The sequence below is a fragment of the Puccinia triticina genome, chromosome 11A (assembly GCF_026914185.1).
Source record: "Puccinia triticina chromosome 11A, complete sequence".
Classification (NCBI taxonomy): Eukaryota; Fungi; Basidiomycota; class Pucciniomycetes; order Pucciniales; family Pucciniaceae; genus Puccinia; species Puccinia triticina.
Window position 1 is genome coordinate 6878541 of NC_070568.1, and position 15544 is coordinate 6894084.

At 47.3% G+C, this 15544-nt stretch overlaps 1 protein-coding gene across 1 annotated transcript; it reads right to left on the reverse strand.

Annotated features, from left to right (window-relative positions):
• Window positions 1-13317: 13317 nt before the first annotated feature.
• PtA15_11A700 (uncharacterized protein) lies at window positions 13318-14595 on the reverse strand (the record flags this gene model as incomplete). The annotated part of the gene is made up of 5 exons (XM_053161637.1): window positions 13318-13440; window positions 13528-13591; window positions 13705-13748; window positions 13840-13897; window positions 14006-14595. 5 exons carry the CDS (start codon window positions 14593-14595, stop codon window positions 13318-13320), a joined length of 879 nt encoding a protein of 292 aa, XP_053025563.1.
• Between the last annotated feature and the right edge of the window lie 949 nt (window positions 14596-15544).

Sequence of the window (15544 nt, forward strand, 5' to 3'; positions counted from 1 at the left end):
TTTTCAAAGTCTCGCCAAAATATTACCCTTCATTGACCAAAGGCTATATTATGCTTCGAGGATGGGCTCTCGCCACTGTGATAGTTGGTTCTGAACCCGCTGCACACATGGCCGAAGAAACTAAAAACCCAGCCAGCACTGTCCCGCGCGCAATGTTCTACAATGCGATATTCTGCGGCTTTTGGCAGCTATTCTGCAATGTTTTTGTAACCCTAGTACGTTAAGTCAGTTCATCATCAGTCAAATGGTACCGAATGCTTATTCAGTCTTTGGACAGGCGATCACACCCCTTCGCCCAGCACCACCATCCCCACCAAATACGCTGTCAACCATTAGCCATATATTTTGGCGATGTCCTCTACCGGCGGCTCAATATGTCACTGCCACAATTTTAATCGCCTCTTTCTTCGCCAACATCGCTCAATTTCTTGGGACTAGCCGTTTTTTCTGGGCACTGGCCCGTGATAAAGCCCTTCCCTTTGCCAAATTCTGGCGAAAAGTCACGGAAGATCGTCGCCCAGTTCGAGCAACGTGCCTGATGATTATGTTGAGTATCATTCTGATGTTTGTGTCTCTCGAACCAAGTGGTTGGATCTTGCGATTGGGTAAAGATTCTACTTCTGTCCTCGTTTTAGTGAGCTCAGGCCAATTTCCAAGTCTATTTTTTCCTTCTTTTTTCTAGACAATTCGACAGCTAACTGTTCCTCTTTTCGATTTCAGACTTCTTACGTGATACCTTGTATAATATATCTATTTTGCGAGAGGGGCGTTTACGACCAGGATGGTCGCAACGTTTGGAGATTGAAGAGCTTCAGTAAACCTCTTACATTAATTTCAGTCTTGTTTCTCTTACTGCTACTGGCCTGCTACTCTGGCCCTGCTGGATATCCGCTCACATCAAGTGAGTGATTTAGGTCCTCTAATGTGTACTATGACACGGTGACTCCGATTGCTAAAGTTGATCATTTCAATGCAGAAACGTTTCCAATTGCTCCTTTGGCGGCACTCGGCTGTCTAATGATTTCCTTGGTATTTTGGTTTACATACGGCAGAAACCATTTCATTGGACCCATCAAATCTCTCTCTACATGGAGTGTGGGCTTCGAAATAGATCTACCAAAGAAGAGGAGCAGGAATTTGGCCCCACAAGCTCGCGCTGACACGCGAGACCCTACCGTTGCTCAAGCGGGCTCTCAATCAGTCAACGACAGGAGCGGAGCAGTCCTGAGCAGTCAACCCAACCACACACTCGGAATTCCACACACTTACTGCACTTATGGCTCGGATGGCAGCCTGTGGACGGAAACCGAAAATTAATTGAGTCCATGAATGCCCATGGATAATTTCCCTCGCAAGCATTTTTTTCTACCGAGGTTTTACTTTGTAGAAGTACTAGCTGTTCATTAACTTTATCTGCGCAATCTCAAAAGCCAATTATTTATTGAGGCATTAGAAAATTATAAGTTAGACGAGCCTGCTAAAAATGAGAGGAAGGTTTGTTTTGTCAATGGAGAAACGCTATGCGTGCGGTAGGCGCGGGGATTTATGTAAGTGGGAATCATGAACTACATGCCCCGCGGGATGCGCGGAATCAGGATATACTGAAAGACATACAAAAAAGACACAGATCAAAAGGCTTCCTTTCAGTTTCAGAGTGCAAGGAATACGGTGATACATGGATTACTGGGGATTGAATGTTACTAGACTCAAAGGAGAAGGTAAAATCCCTAGCAAGGAAACATTTTAAGACTATCACTGACTAGCTAATTCCCTCCTCCGGGGAGCAAAGCGCTAACTTAACGAAGACCCTCTCTTTGTAGAGGGGGGATGCCGTCCCGGAGGGACCCTCCTGTTGAGTTGTCTGTTAGTCTGCTACCATGATGTATCACCACAGTATGGAGGGCTGTCGGATCGACCCATGAGCACTACCAACCAACCACCCAGCTGGCAGCCACAAGCGTCTGTAGCCTAGTTGGTAAAGGCAGCACTCTAGTATGTGTCTCAGCATAGCTGAGGTCGTGAGTTTGACTCTCACCAGACACATCTTCATTTTACAGTCTCTACACCTCCGAAGGAGGGACTTATACACTATGCGCCAGTGCTTGCCCTACTCTTTCTTGTTTTTTTGATGTTTTCCATTCTATTGCTTGTACCTCCTCAGTTGTGAGGAATAGCATGGAGGTTCCGCTGAGCCAAATGACCCCTTCCTTCTCCTGCATCTTGTAGGATATGTAGCATTATTTTTGGACCTTCTCGCCATTTTTTCCTGTCATAATAAGACTTTCAAAGCGCTCAGGTTTGATGGCACCACTCCCTGTACTCTGACTGGTGGCTTTACATCACATAAGCAGCCTGCGGATGTATTGCCCATGGAAAACAAGGAAAAAGATCAATTCTGAAGTGAGTGGGACACTTGATTTTTGGCATGCTTGTAGAGAAGAAGCAGGTGGTCATGGCACACTGAACAAGAAAAAAAAGGTTGAGTGGATCAAATTTGATAGTGTTTCTAAAATAATGCCCTGCCAAATGCCAAAAAGAGTAGGGCAGGTAGGGGGGTATACGGCGCAAGTGCCTCCTTCAGAGGCTTGCTTTGCGAGGGGCACTCTGCGCCAGCCAGGCTGCACCAGGCCCTCAGAAGAGGGTCTTGTGTTAAGTTAGAGCAAAGCAACCTCCAAAGGAGGGACTGATGGCCTATGTGGACCCTGCGGCCTGAGAAAATTAAAGATTTTGGTGGGCACTTTTTCACTCTTGCCCTCACTTGTTTGTCCTTGAATATTTTTTCCTCTAGTTTTCATTTCTGGTACCACCCAAGACTGTGGAAAAAACTTGAGAAAGCGCTGCCAGTTGACATGCAGCATATGATAAGCAAGACAGGAGCTGGGAGCAGCAGACACGACACCGGTGAGTGGATGATGATGGTGGAAGGATGGTAACATTGCATGTGTCAGACAGAAAAGGAAAGAGAAAAACAAAAAGAGAAAGGAATGAAAGACTGACCTGGGAGCAGCAGACACAACGCCGGTGAGTGGATGATGATGGTGGAAGGATGAGGAAAGGGAAACCTTCCACGTCTGCTGCTCCCAGTACACTACATGACAATGTGAACTGGAAGTGAAATGTGAGAAAGAAAATGTGACATGTATGTAGCACACATAGAGAGATGGAAAGGAAACAACACAGATCTCTACCTCAACACCCCCCCTTGCTGCAGACACGGAACAGAGAAGAAAAAAAAGAAAGAGGAGAGAAGAAAAAAACGGAAAAGAAACAGGGAGAGCAAATTGAAGATAATAAGAAGAGAATAATAGGTGAAGATGATTGAGAGAGTGGAGAGATTGGGAAGGTAGAATAGGGAAGGGAGAAGGTGGGGAAGGAAGAAGAGAAGAAGGGTGAGAAGGAAGAAGAGATAAACAAAAAAAGATGGGAAGGGAAGCCAATTACGGGACAATACCAAACATGAGTCGGTGCCTTTCAAGGGCAACACGGGGGAGTGGTTTGGTCAGCATGTTGGCCAACATGTCTTTTGTTGATACATGCAGGAGTTTGACATCATTTTCTTGCACGCACTCCCGGATGAAGTGATATCGGGCATGGATGTGCTTGGTTCGCGCATGGTGTTTGGGGTTCTTTGCTAGGGCTTCCGTGCCCTCGTTGTTGACGTGAATAGGGATAGGGGTGTCCGGGCAAAGGTGCAGTTCCGTCAAAAGATTCCTGAGCCAGAGCGCCTCCTTGCAGGAGTCTGACAGGGCCTTGTACTCGAGAGAGATACGGTAGCCTGCTTTCTTGATTTCCACAAGATGGCGCCGTCACCCACACGGTAGGTGTAGGCGGAGGTTGATTGTCGGTCGTGACAATCTTTGGCCCAGTCTGAATCGGAGTAGCCGGAGCAATCGAGTTTTCCTCCCAGTCGGAGCTTGAGATCTCTGGTTGTCATGAGATAGTTTAACACCCTCACTGCTGCAAGCCAGTGAGCCTCAGATGGATCCCTGAGATTTTGAGAGAGTCTGTTTACCGCGAACGCCACATCGGGACGCGTGCATTGTGAGACCCATAAGAGCGCACCAATAAGTTGAGGAAAGGGACCGGAGGATTTTGGATCTTCCGGCCGTCTGTGAGTGAGGTTCTTGAAGTCTGTGTCGGTAGGGGTAGTACCAGTGGTGTGATTTGACTCCAAGAAACAATCGCACAGTTCGGCTATGTAGTGGGATTGATTTAGAAACAGGAAATGGTTCGGGACGTCATGTGTAATCTTGAGTGAGAGAAAATGGTTGAGTTCCTTGTCGGCCCCAATTTTGAATTGATTGCCGACCGACGAAATGATAGAGTCAACAAAGGCAGGTTCTCCGACGATCGCAAGATCGTCCACATGAGTGGTAAGCGCTCCAATGAGTTTACCCAAGGAAATTTTGAAGTAGAGAGTTGGATTGTATTTGGAGTTGATGAGTCCCAGGCTGAGGAGTGCCTTGTGCAGTTCAATGTTCCACTGGCGTGGGGACTGCTTTAGGCCATAGAGAGATCTACTTACTTCACAGACCCAGTTGGGGTGTTGGGGATCTTCAAAGCCCGGCGGCTGCTCCATGTACACAGGTTTGTCGAGGTGGCCGTTGAGAAACGCAGTCTTAAAGTCTACTTGTCGGCCTTTCCATCCACGGCTGGCTAAAAGAGAGAAGATTAGATGAAGTGTCTCCAGTCGAAGAGTGGGAGAGAAAACTTCATCGTAGTCAAGCCCCTGGACTTGCGAGTAGCCCATGGCAACTAGGCGAGCCTTCAGTTTTTGGATGGTGTTGTCCGGTCGATGTTTGACCTTAAAGACCCACTTAGATTTTATGATCTTACGTTTTTCGGGTCAGGGAACCAGCTTCCACGTGTGCATCCCAAGAAGAGATGCAAATTTGTCTTTGGACGCTTTGAGCCAGCGGAGCTTGTTGGGGGACTTGAGAATTTGCCTCCAGGTTTTTGGCGTGTCAACGTCGGAATCTGGGCTGGTGTTCTTTGCCCAGTGGCCATAGCGATCTGGCGCTCTTCGTTCACGACCAGACCTTTGTCTGGGAGGGGAGATTGGTGGCTTTGGAGGAATGGGCGGAGGCGGACTGGTGAGAGGGGGGGGGGGGGAGGGGGAAGGAGTGCGGGGACGGGGGGGGGGGGGGGGGGGGGGGGTGGTAATGAGGGAGGGGTAGGAGAGGGGGGCCTCAACGGCGGAAGAGTAATTAACGACACGTCGTCCATGGGTTCTTGAGCGGGAGATTGAGGGGATGGTGACAGAAACGGGGTGGAGTTGGATGAGTCTGTGTCAGAGGAGATTTCCGCTGGGTTGCGGGGAGCATTACTGGGCGCGTGGATCGATGCTGTAAGACGTCTGTCAAACCTGGGCTGGAGAGGTACATCCAGCAGCGGGAGATCCAGGGTTCGCGTCCGTTGAGGAGCAGGAGGTGAGGTAGGAGTGGGAGGCGAAGCGTTCTCGTTCGTTGGAGGTGGTAAGGGCGAAGCTTCCGGCCAGGGAATTTTGACCGAGACAGGTGGGGAGGGAGACTGAAGGGTGGATCCATATGGAAAGGTGGAATCGTCGAATTTAACGTCTCGAGATTTTACGACTGTCCTTTTTTCCAGGTCCCAGAGCCTGTAGCCGTTGCCGTCCAATAGGTAAGAGAGAAGGATTGACAACCGTCCTTTTTTATCCAGCTTTTTTCGGTTAGCTTCTGGTATTTTATACCAAACTAAACATCCAAACGGGTGGATTAGCTTTAGGTCAGTATGATGGGCTTGTAGGATTGATGCTGGGGATTTGAAACCCATAGGGGTGTTGCAGGGAAAGGAGTTGTATGGGAATAGCGCGTGACAAAGATCGTCAACCCAGAAAGATTTTGGGAGGTTAGCCTGAATGAGGGAAGCGCGGACAAGATTTCCTATGGTCCTATTGGTTCGTTCCGCGACGCCGTTCAGTTCTGGTGAGTGAGGAGGGCCCGGATCGTGTCTTATTCCGGAGATCGCCAAGTAAGATTCAAACTCTCTCGACACATACTCTCCTCCGTTGTTGGTCCGGAGTGAGAGGATTTTGTGGGACTCAGACCTCTCAAAAAAAGCTCGGAAGAGTTTGAAACATGAGAAGGAATCACTCTTATATTTCATAGGAAAAACATGAAGGAATTTTGGACAACCGTCAACGAAAGTGATGAAATACTTCCCTCAAGACTACCTCGTATGATCCCACGTCCAAGTGGATGAGCTCGCCAGGGGTGGATGATCAATGAGAGGCTCGAGACTTGAAAGTGTTTTGAGGCATTTTCGATTGAATACAGACTGGAAAGTTTTGAACGTCGATCTCGTTCATCACTGTTGGCGTAATTCCATTGAGTTTAAGGAGAGTTTTCAACGGTTTCAGCCCGATGTGAGAGAATTGGAAGTGGAGACTCAGAAGAGAGTTGTCTTTGAGTTGACAAGGGAGAGAGGAGGATGAAAAGGAGCTCACAGGCTCCAATGGAAGATAGTAGAGGTTGCCTCTCCTGTATCCTCTGCCCACGAGCGTGCCGGAGACGGTAGAGGAATTGGAGCGGTAGAGATCGCAGGATGTTTTGGTGAAGACTGAAGTGATACCCTCATTGCACAACGCAGCAATTGAGAGCATGGGTTCATGCAGAGAGGGTACGACGAGGGTTTTGACTTTGACATCGCCGGCGACGGGGAGTTTTGCCAAACCTTTGTGAGTAGCTTCAACCAGGGAGTGATCCGCGAGACGTACTGGGGTTCGGTCGGGCTTGGGGTTTGCAACCAAGGTCAGGTCGGGGGTCATGGATAATGAGTACCCTGAATCAAGATTCGCATCCCTAGCGGCGAAAGCTCCAGACGAAGCTGTTAGCGCGGCCACCACGTTCCCGGCAGTAACTTCGAGTTGAGATCCCGAGTAGTCAGACTCATTGTCTTTGTCGTATCTGTGGGATGATTCACCGAGGGTGGCAGCCGAGGTCCTGCCAGCTCGAGCTGATGGCTTGGTAGACGAGGTTTTGTTCTCTTTCTGGCTAGCCTCCCAGCGATCTTTCTGAGCGGCTTTGTGTTCCGCAATGAGTTTGCGTGTGTTATTACACGCGTTGAGATCGTGGGAGTCGCTATTGCACAGTGGGCATCTGCGAGGCTTCTTGGAGGAGTCGCTGCGGGGATTTTTGGTTGGGTTGGAAGAAGCAGGCTGTGAGGAGCTCGTTTTTGTGGATGAGACGGAGATTATGTCTCCTTGGGACTCTCAACGGATAGCCTCATTTTTCAGGGCGATGACAATCGTTTCGGTTTTGACCCCTTCCTGATTCATGAGCGCCGAGACGCAGTGAAGCCAGTCGGGTGGAATAGAACTGAGCAAGGCTGCATTATGTACGTCTTCCGGGGTGAGAGGTTTGTCTGGAGTGACTAGGGAGTCAAGTCTTTCATACGACTTTGCCAAAGATTTGATATGTGAATGAATATTGTCACCCTCCATTCGGGCGTTAACTAGCTTACAAATCCAGTAGACCCATCCGCCGGTCAAAGAATCCTGGTGGGCACGAGAAAGGTTTTCCCATATTTTGGCAGCGTTGTCCTCGTCGGCCAGGTGACAAAGGTTAGCTTCATCCACTATCTGCACCAGGACGGCGCAGACAAGATCGTTATCTTCTTCCCAGGTCGCTGTTCAAAGATTGACGGCCACCAAGGTGAGGACGTGGTTGACTTTGGCCGACTTCAGAACCCGAAGAACAACTTTCTTCCAGTTGAGGAAGTTCAAGTCCGATCCGGGCGCCTTGAGTATTGGAAGCCTTGCCGTTGAGATCTTTGCGGTAGAAGCCAATGATTGAGAATGAAGGCTAACGCTGGTGTGAGTAGGTATATCCTCCTTGGTGTCGTTCAACATCGTTGATGGGAAGGAGGAGAAAGAGAAATGATCCTTGAGGTGTCCACGGATGAGAGCCACTCAATGCGCTGATTTTTAACGTGCCAAGCGTTGCTGCTGATAACTTTTTGCTAGATGGAGCTCATAACCTGATAAGCAAGACAGGAGCTGGGAGCAGCAGACACGACACCGGTGAGTGGATGATGATGGTGGAAGGATGGTAACATTGCATGTGTCAGACAGAAAAGGAAAGAGAAAAACAAAAAGAGAAAGGAATGAAAGACTGACCTGGGAGCAGCAGACACGACGCTGGTGAGTGGATGATGATGGTGGAAGGATGAGGAAAGGGAAACCTTCCACGTCTGCTGCTCCCAGTACACTACATGACAATTTGAACTGGAAGTGAAATGTGAGAAAGAAAATGTGACATGTATGTATCACACATAGAGAGATGGAAAGGAAACAACACAGATCTCTACCTCAACAGCATACTCAATTCAATACTCAATTAAAACCAGGTTCATACAAACTAATCGCAGGCTGGAACACCCTGGAATATTTGGAAGTTGCTCAACTTCTTGTAGGGCACAGTGCACTAGACAAGCTGAGCTTTGAGGCAATTGCTCAGATGGGATCTGCATGGTGTGGTGCCCCATTTGGTTTTCAGCTAGTCAGAAGCATTCCCGCCGCTGCCAGCCTTGATCAGCAAGATCAGCAAGTATCAGATTCATTCTCACTCTTCAAGATTTTCAAGATTCAAGAATCTACACCTCAAGCTTTCAATCATCAAGACCTCAAGATCCTCAGCCTCTCAAGCTCTCATTTTATTCCTCCCAATCCTTCTCATCCTCTTCCCCAGTTTCATTTCCCCCTCTGGTCCACTCCCTTCAAATTCTTGGTCCCAACGCAGCATGTGCTGTGGGTTTGTCTCTTGTTTTGATTCTTCTTTCCCTTTCTTCTCTTTCCACTGTTGGTTGATTGTTTTGTGTATGTGTCTGCCTCATCTCTTTGGTTTCTCCTTTTTGTCTTGTGTTTTTGTTTTCTTTTCTTTTCTCCCTGTTGTCTGTTGTGTTGTGTGCGCGCATGACGCGCAAGGATATGATGAAATGTATGTGACAGGTCGCCTCCCTGAGTCCAAGTTCGCCGAACTTGGAGGAGGGGAGAGGCATGGCATTCTGATCCAAGAAATAAGGCCATCACTTTTTCCAAATCATCATCAAGAGTCCCTTCCAGGAGTCCACCCCCTCCCATCAAGAATCCTTTCCTAGATCCTTTCCCAACAAACCAAACCGCCGCCGAGGATCTGAACCCTGGCAAAACAACTCAAAACCACTTCCACAGCTATCAATTCGAATCCGTTGTAAGACTCAAAAGGTGTCGTGAGACCCTTTTGCTGAATGGCAAAAGGTATGGATGAGGTGCAAACTCTGCCTTTCTGGATATCAGAAAACAAGACCACCAAGCTAAGCTTGGCAGTTTTATTCAGTGATAAGGATATGTTCAGAGATGAAGAGTATAGTTGGATTGTATGGTGGAAAGTTCTGAGTGTCTAAGAAACAGATGAGGAGTCTGAAATGGGCAAAAAATACTGATGACTTGGATGGGGCTTGAACCCAGGTCTGTGAGCAGAGGGTATATAAAGTGAAAAAGAGAAGGTCAAGGTTTGAAAGCTATGCTTCCACCAGGATTGGAACCCAGTACCTTGAGAGGCTTGTGAAAGGTTTGTGAAATCAACTTATGAGTGTGAATTGCAAGTAACTGTGATATGTATGTGTAATAAATAACTGTGACAGGTGAGTAGATGGATGATGGGAGCCAGATGGCATGAGGGAGGAAACAACTGGCAGGCAGAGGCCTCCTTATATAGTAAACTGAGAAGGGGTCTAACTTCTCGGGGGTTACATGAGTTTCATATGTATGCAATATCAAAACAGTAGCCAACTTGTGGTTGAGTGGAATCAAAGGAAGGAAATAAAAGAAACAAAGGAATTCAATATCCTATGCAAAGTATCCTAGATCTGAGTTGTGTGTGAAATCATATGTGAAATACTCTGTGAACTGTCCCGGACTAGCATGTGAAAGGTGTGATCCGTGTATCTTCTGATCCAGTAGATATATGAAGGTGGTTCCAGTTGGTGACTAGGGGTTATTTTGGCCGTAGATTCCATTTCTGCCGTCCATTTGTTGCTAACTTGAGGCGTTTAGAGAGTACCAATAAAAGTTTTAATTTTTCTCCTACAAACACAGGAATAACGACTACACCGGTCATCGAGTGGATGCACACTCCACTCAATGGCCGGACCGGGTCATCAAGTGGATACACACTCCACTCAATGGCTGGACTGGGTCATCAAGTGGATACACACTCCACTCAATGACCAACCCGGTCATCGAGTGGATACACACTCCACTTGATGGCCGGACCGGGTCATCGAGTGGATACACACTCCACTCAATGACCAACCCGGTCATCAAGTGGATACACACTCCACTCAATGGCCGGACCGGGTCATCAAGTGGATACACACTCTACTCGATGGCCGGACCGGGTCATTGAGTGGATGCACACTCCACTCAATGACCCACCTGGTCATTGAGTGGATAACTACTCCACTCGATGACTTGGGTCCGGCCATTGAGTGGAGTGTGTATCCACTTGATGACCTGGTCCGGCCATCGAGTGGAGTGTGTATCCACCCGATGACCGAGTGGTTCATTGAGTGGAGTGTGTATGTATCCACTCAATGACCCATTCTGGCCATTGAGTGGAGTGTGTATCCACTTGATGACCGGGTTAGTCATTGAGTGGATCTGGATGACCCAACCGGATCATCGAGTAGAGTTGTACCCCCTCAATGACCGGGTATTGGTTACACACTCACTTGATGACCTTTGGGTCATTGGTCATTGAGTGAGTGTGTATCCACCCAATGACCGGGTTGGCCATCGAGTGGGGGAGTGCGTACCCACTTGATGACCGGGTAGTGGTGATCCACTTGATGACCCAAAGTCATTGAGTGGAGTGTGTATCCACTCGATGACCGGGTTGGTCATTGAGTGGATCTGGATGACCCAACCGGATCATCGAGTGGAGTTGTACCCACTTGATGACCAGGTATTGGTTACACACTCACTTGATGACCTTTGGGTCATTGGTCATTGGGTGAGTGTGTATCCACCCAATGACCGGGTTGGCCATTGAGTGGGGGAGTGCGTACCCACTCAATGACCGGGTAGTGGTGATCCACTTGATGACCCAAAGTCATTGAGTGGAGTATGTATCCACCCGATGACCGGGTTGGTCATCAAGTGAGGTGCATGGGTGTGTCCTGCTTGACCCAATGATATTGATTGGGGCGTATGAGATCAATGGCCGGTCTTGATGTCTCGACCCGCCTGGGTTCATGGTGTGATGGGTGATGTGATGGGTGAGGCAGCGCCAGTACGTTTATGTTGCTCCGCCAGCATAAAACCTTCCTGGGGTGAGGTTAAAATTTAATTGCGCAGCTGTGCATCTCTCCTGGTGAGGTGATAAAATCTTTCTGGCAAAAGTCAATCGTGAACCCCCCTATTATGTTTTCCTCCTTCCTCATCAAAATAAGATTATAGTTCTAAGCATTCTTGGTTGCCTTCTTGTGCATTTGCTACTCCGCGCCCCTCCTAGTGTCTCTAGCTTAGAGTCCAATTATCAAAGCATTCCTCCGAAGTCAGAAGATACTTTCAACTCAGCCTCTCCTTCCTGTTATTATTCCAACACTTCATTTTCCTTCACCAAGTGCCCACCCGTCTGCCTGTACCAGGCGCCGTGTGACATGGTGATACTGCGAGTGAAGTGGCCTCTGGTTAGTGATCCTGGGTGTCTCTGGGGTGTGGTTCTGGTGTGCTGAAGTCTGTAGATCCTCCTAAGGCAAGGGGGATCCTGACTTCAAAAATTTTCAGAGTTTGCTTACATAATTACATTTGCACAAGTGGTTGGTGCGCCTGGTAGCGCTGCCACGTCACAACTGTGCATGCGTGCCATAACTCAAGAACTCAGAGAAGGACTAGAGTTACAAGGAAGTGGTAAGCTGTAACTAGGGTTAAAATTGCATGAGGAAACATAATCTGAAGTCAAAACAAAGATAACTCCTAAGATTAAAAAGATATAAGGTGATTTAGGTGTAAAAGGGCAGAAAAGGCAGACTTGAGGCTAACTATGTTGGCTCTAAGGCTGATATGCTTTCTCACGCTTTTTGCCATTTTTATGTACATATTTTATACATTCATACTTTCTTATGGTTTTATTTTCTCATCAACAAAAGTATGTATTTACAACTGCTATATATATTCTCTCTCTCTCTCTGAAGTATATGCCTCTGGCACTGCAAGAAAAACTCAAACTGCTTGCAGTTGAGATACAAGAGCTCAAGGCAAGCTATGCCTCATGCAAGAATCAAGCACTGGTTGATTACATGCAAATTGCATAATTTATGCAAGAGTGAGTCTAAGCTCCAAAAAACTGAGTACAGGCTCCAAAATACTAAGTTGATACTTGTGCAAATTCCCCTTTCATGTGCACATACCCCTTTCATGTGCACATATCCTTTTTATGCATTCACCCCTTTCATAATGTGTCCATACCCCTCTATGTGCACATACCCCTTTCATGTGTGTTTATCCCTTTCATGTGCATGTATCACTTTCACAATGTGTACATACCCCTTTCATCATGTGTTCATGAACCTTTCATGTTTACATGTCCCCTTTGAGTTTTTTACATCCCTTTCAATACCCCTTTCATCATTCAGGTTTACATACCCCTTTGATGTTAACATATCCCTTTCATGTGCAAATATCCCTTACTGCACATACTCCTTTCATACATACAAACCCCTTTCATGTATACATACCCCTTCCATCATGTCTAAATATCCCTTTTATGTGTTAATACACCTTCTCACATTCCCCTTTCATGCTTACATATTCATTTCTTATGTACATATCCCTTTCATGTCCATGCACCCTTTTTATGTTATTCTGGCTGGATTCAATGGTACATGGAGTGTTTAATAAAATAAAATAAAAGGGTGCTCAGGGGGATGCTCATTTTCAAGGTTGAACATTTTCCTCAGCCTACTGCATGATCACTACAGACTACTGCATGATCACTACAGAATGTTCAGCATCCCAATGCTGAACAAGGTATACACTCAAGGTGCACCAGCGCAGAATTTGGATGCTTGACTCCAGCTTGAGCTGAGGCTTGATTCAAGCTTGCTGCATCTCAACTACAAGCAGTTTCTAGAGTTTTTCTTGCAGTGTGGGGGGAGTTTTCTTTGTCTCATTCTCAGTTCAGCATTCAAAGCTCTTCAGGCATGGCATGCATTGGCCAAGAAAAGTGATTTACAACATTCAACCCATCAGGCTACATTTTTGCAAAGAGGAGAAAACACCGGGGTGATCAAGTTTTATTTTTGTTATAGAAACATCTACTTTTTGTATTCATCACAGCTTTCGCCCAAACCTTTGACGAGTAATAAGACGTAATTTGGCTTGGTGTTTTCAGGGATTGAGTTAGAGAACGACTTGGCGGCGATGTTTGACGAGTCAGTCTGAAAAACAGGGAGAAATAAACATGCAGCAACTATTAGGTTTTTTATCGGTTGACTCCGAAGTTATAAGCAAAAAGCAAACTCAACTCTTTGACCCATCACGCATCCAGTCAAGATGTTGGAGGTATGTGTCTGGATATCAGCCGCAGGCCTGTTTGTTTTATTTTATTTTATTTTTTAGAGAAAATAAAGGGCAGATGAAAAATGAATCAGTTTTCTTCGACGAAGCTGCATCTCTCCGGAAAGACCTTATGAGAAGCTTACATATTCGAGCTTGAGAGTTGACCCGCAGGACCGATCATGACCAGCTAAATATAAGAAACATGACATATTCATAGGTGTAAATAATCTCCAGTTTATAGGATACTGGTGGTAAGTCAAAAAGGAAGAGCCACCAACCTGACAGTTTCCACAGGACGACATGGCCGTCTTCTCAGATACCATCTTGGCTGCAGCTCTGTTAGCGCCCCGCCGAATGGGAAATAAAAGAGATAGGAACCATTAATATAAAAGTAAGCAGCACGCAGATACATGATTCGAAGATGCCGGGAATCATACGGCTTACAATGAGCAAGCATTCTTCGAGAACAAGAAAGATTCGCCCCTCTGGTTCCGGCATTGAACTTGATCATCCTGACGTTTGTTGATCAAGTGAGCCAGTTGGAGCGAGCGTGACTTGTGCGAGTGAGACTCCCTGGCGGATAATCCCTTTTGAGATAGTGAGTTCTGGTCGGTGGAGATAGATTTGAAGAACGAGTAATCGGAAGAGCGAGTTGCAGTGTTGAATGAAGCCGCAAAGCCGTATATACCATAGTTGTTGGCGGTTAATCGATCCTGGATGTAGCTATTGAGATCCTTGGTATAAAACTCCCAGGATCCGATGCTGATCTTGAGGCCGGAGGAACTCTTTCTGTCGGCTAGTTGCAGCGGCTTGGAGGAATAACCACCGTAGACCGTGTTGGTGGCACTGACGAAGAAGAGAGGCTGTAAACCGGCGGGCAAGGTTCCTCTTCTCTCGATGGCTTGGTGGCTCCTCCGGGCCAGATGGAAACGCCCCCCATTGGCCACCCTTCCCGGGCCGGCTGACCTCGCCTTGATTGTTCGTCCGGCGACCGTATCCTTCTCGACTATCACCAATCCGACCGCTACTGCCATAACTATGAGATTGTAAATCATCTTGCAGCACATTCTCTCAATCGAATTGAATATTATCAGTAGTGATCTCCGGTTTCGTAAAATAGAAAAGAATAACAGTCTTGCAGAGTCGTTTCGGGATGGCTGATTTCAGGAAACCTCGGTTGCAATCGGGACGGAAGTGATCTGAGTCGTAGGAGGTCTGGATGATTGGATACTGATGCCACGGCCAGATCCGGGTTATATATACCCAACTAGGCCTTCGTTTGGTGGTCAACAGAGCCCTGAGGACTTGATTTTCCTCCGGTTCTGCGATTGTTCGTCAGACCGATCCTCCAACATTTCCCAGGGCCAGGACAACCGAAAGATTGGCTTTGGTACATAACAGCCGATCACCGGTACCGTCCATCCTCGCCGACCCAATCGTTGACTGATCTCCTGCTCGCTGCACACTGATCAATTTAACCTCCGAGCTGCCGAGTCGCCAACCGATCCTTACCGAGCGGGTATGGACATATTGTTTGAACACATATCTCGTTGGAAGCCCTCCGGCATGTGCATCATAAACGCCCGGCTTCAATACATACCACAGCATATATCTACCACTGCTTGCCACTTGAGAAGTTATGTAGCATGATAGAGGATGGGGTTACAAGAAACAGTTGAATAGGGTGAGGTCAAGGGATAACTGGGGTTGCAAATCCAAAAACAAGGCTGGAGAGCATAGAAACCAAAAGGATTTCAACAATGAAAAGATACACGAATTAAGTGTGGTCAAAAACGCCGCAACTTCGGTCAGTCCCTCTTCTGCCTCGCGCGAAGCGCGAGCCTCCTCTGTGAGACAGAGACCTGCGGGGCCCTCCTCCAGAGAGGCTTTGTTAAGCTCGCCCTCCCTCGGGAGCTACTCTCCGACGAGTCTGCCCTCACGGGAAGCTCTAGGCGAGGCGATCTTAAAAAAAGGAATCCGTAC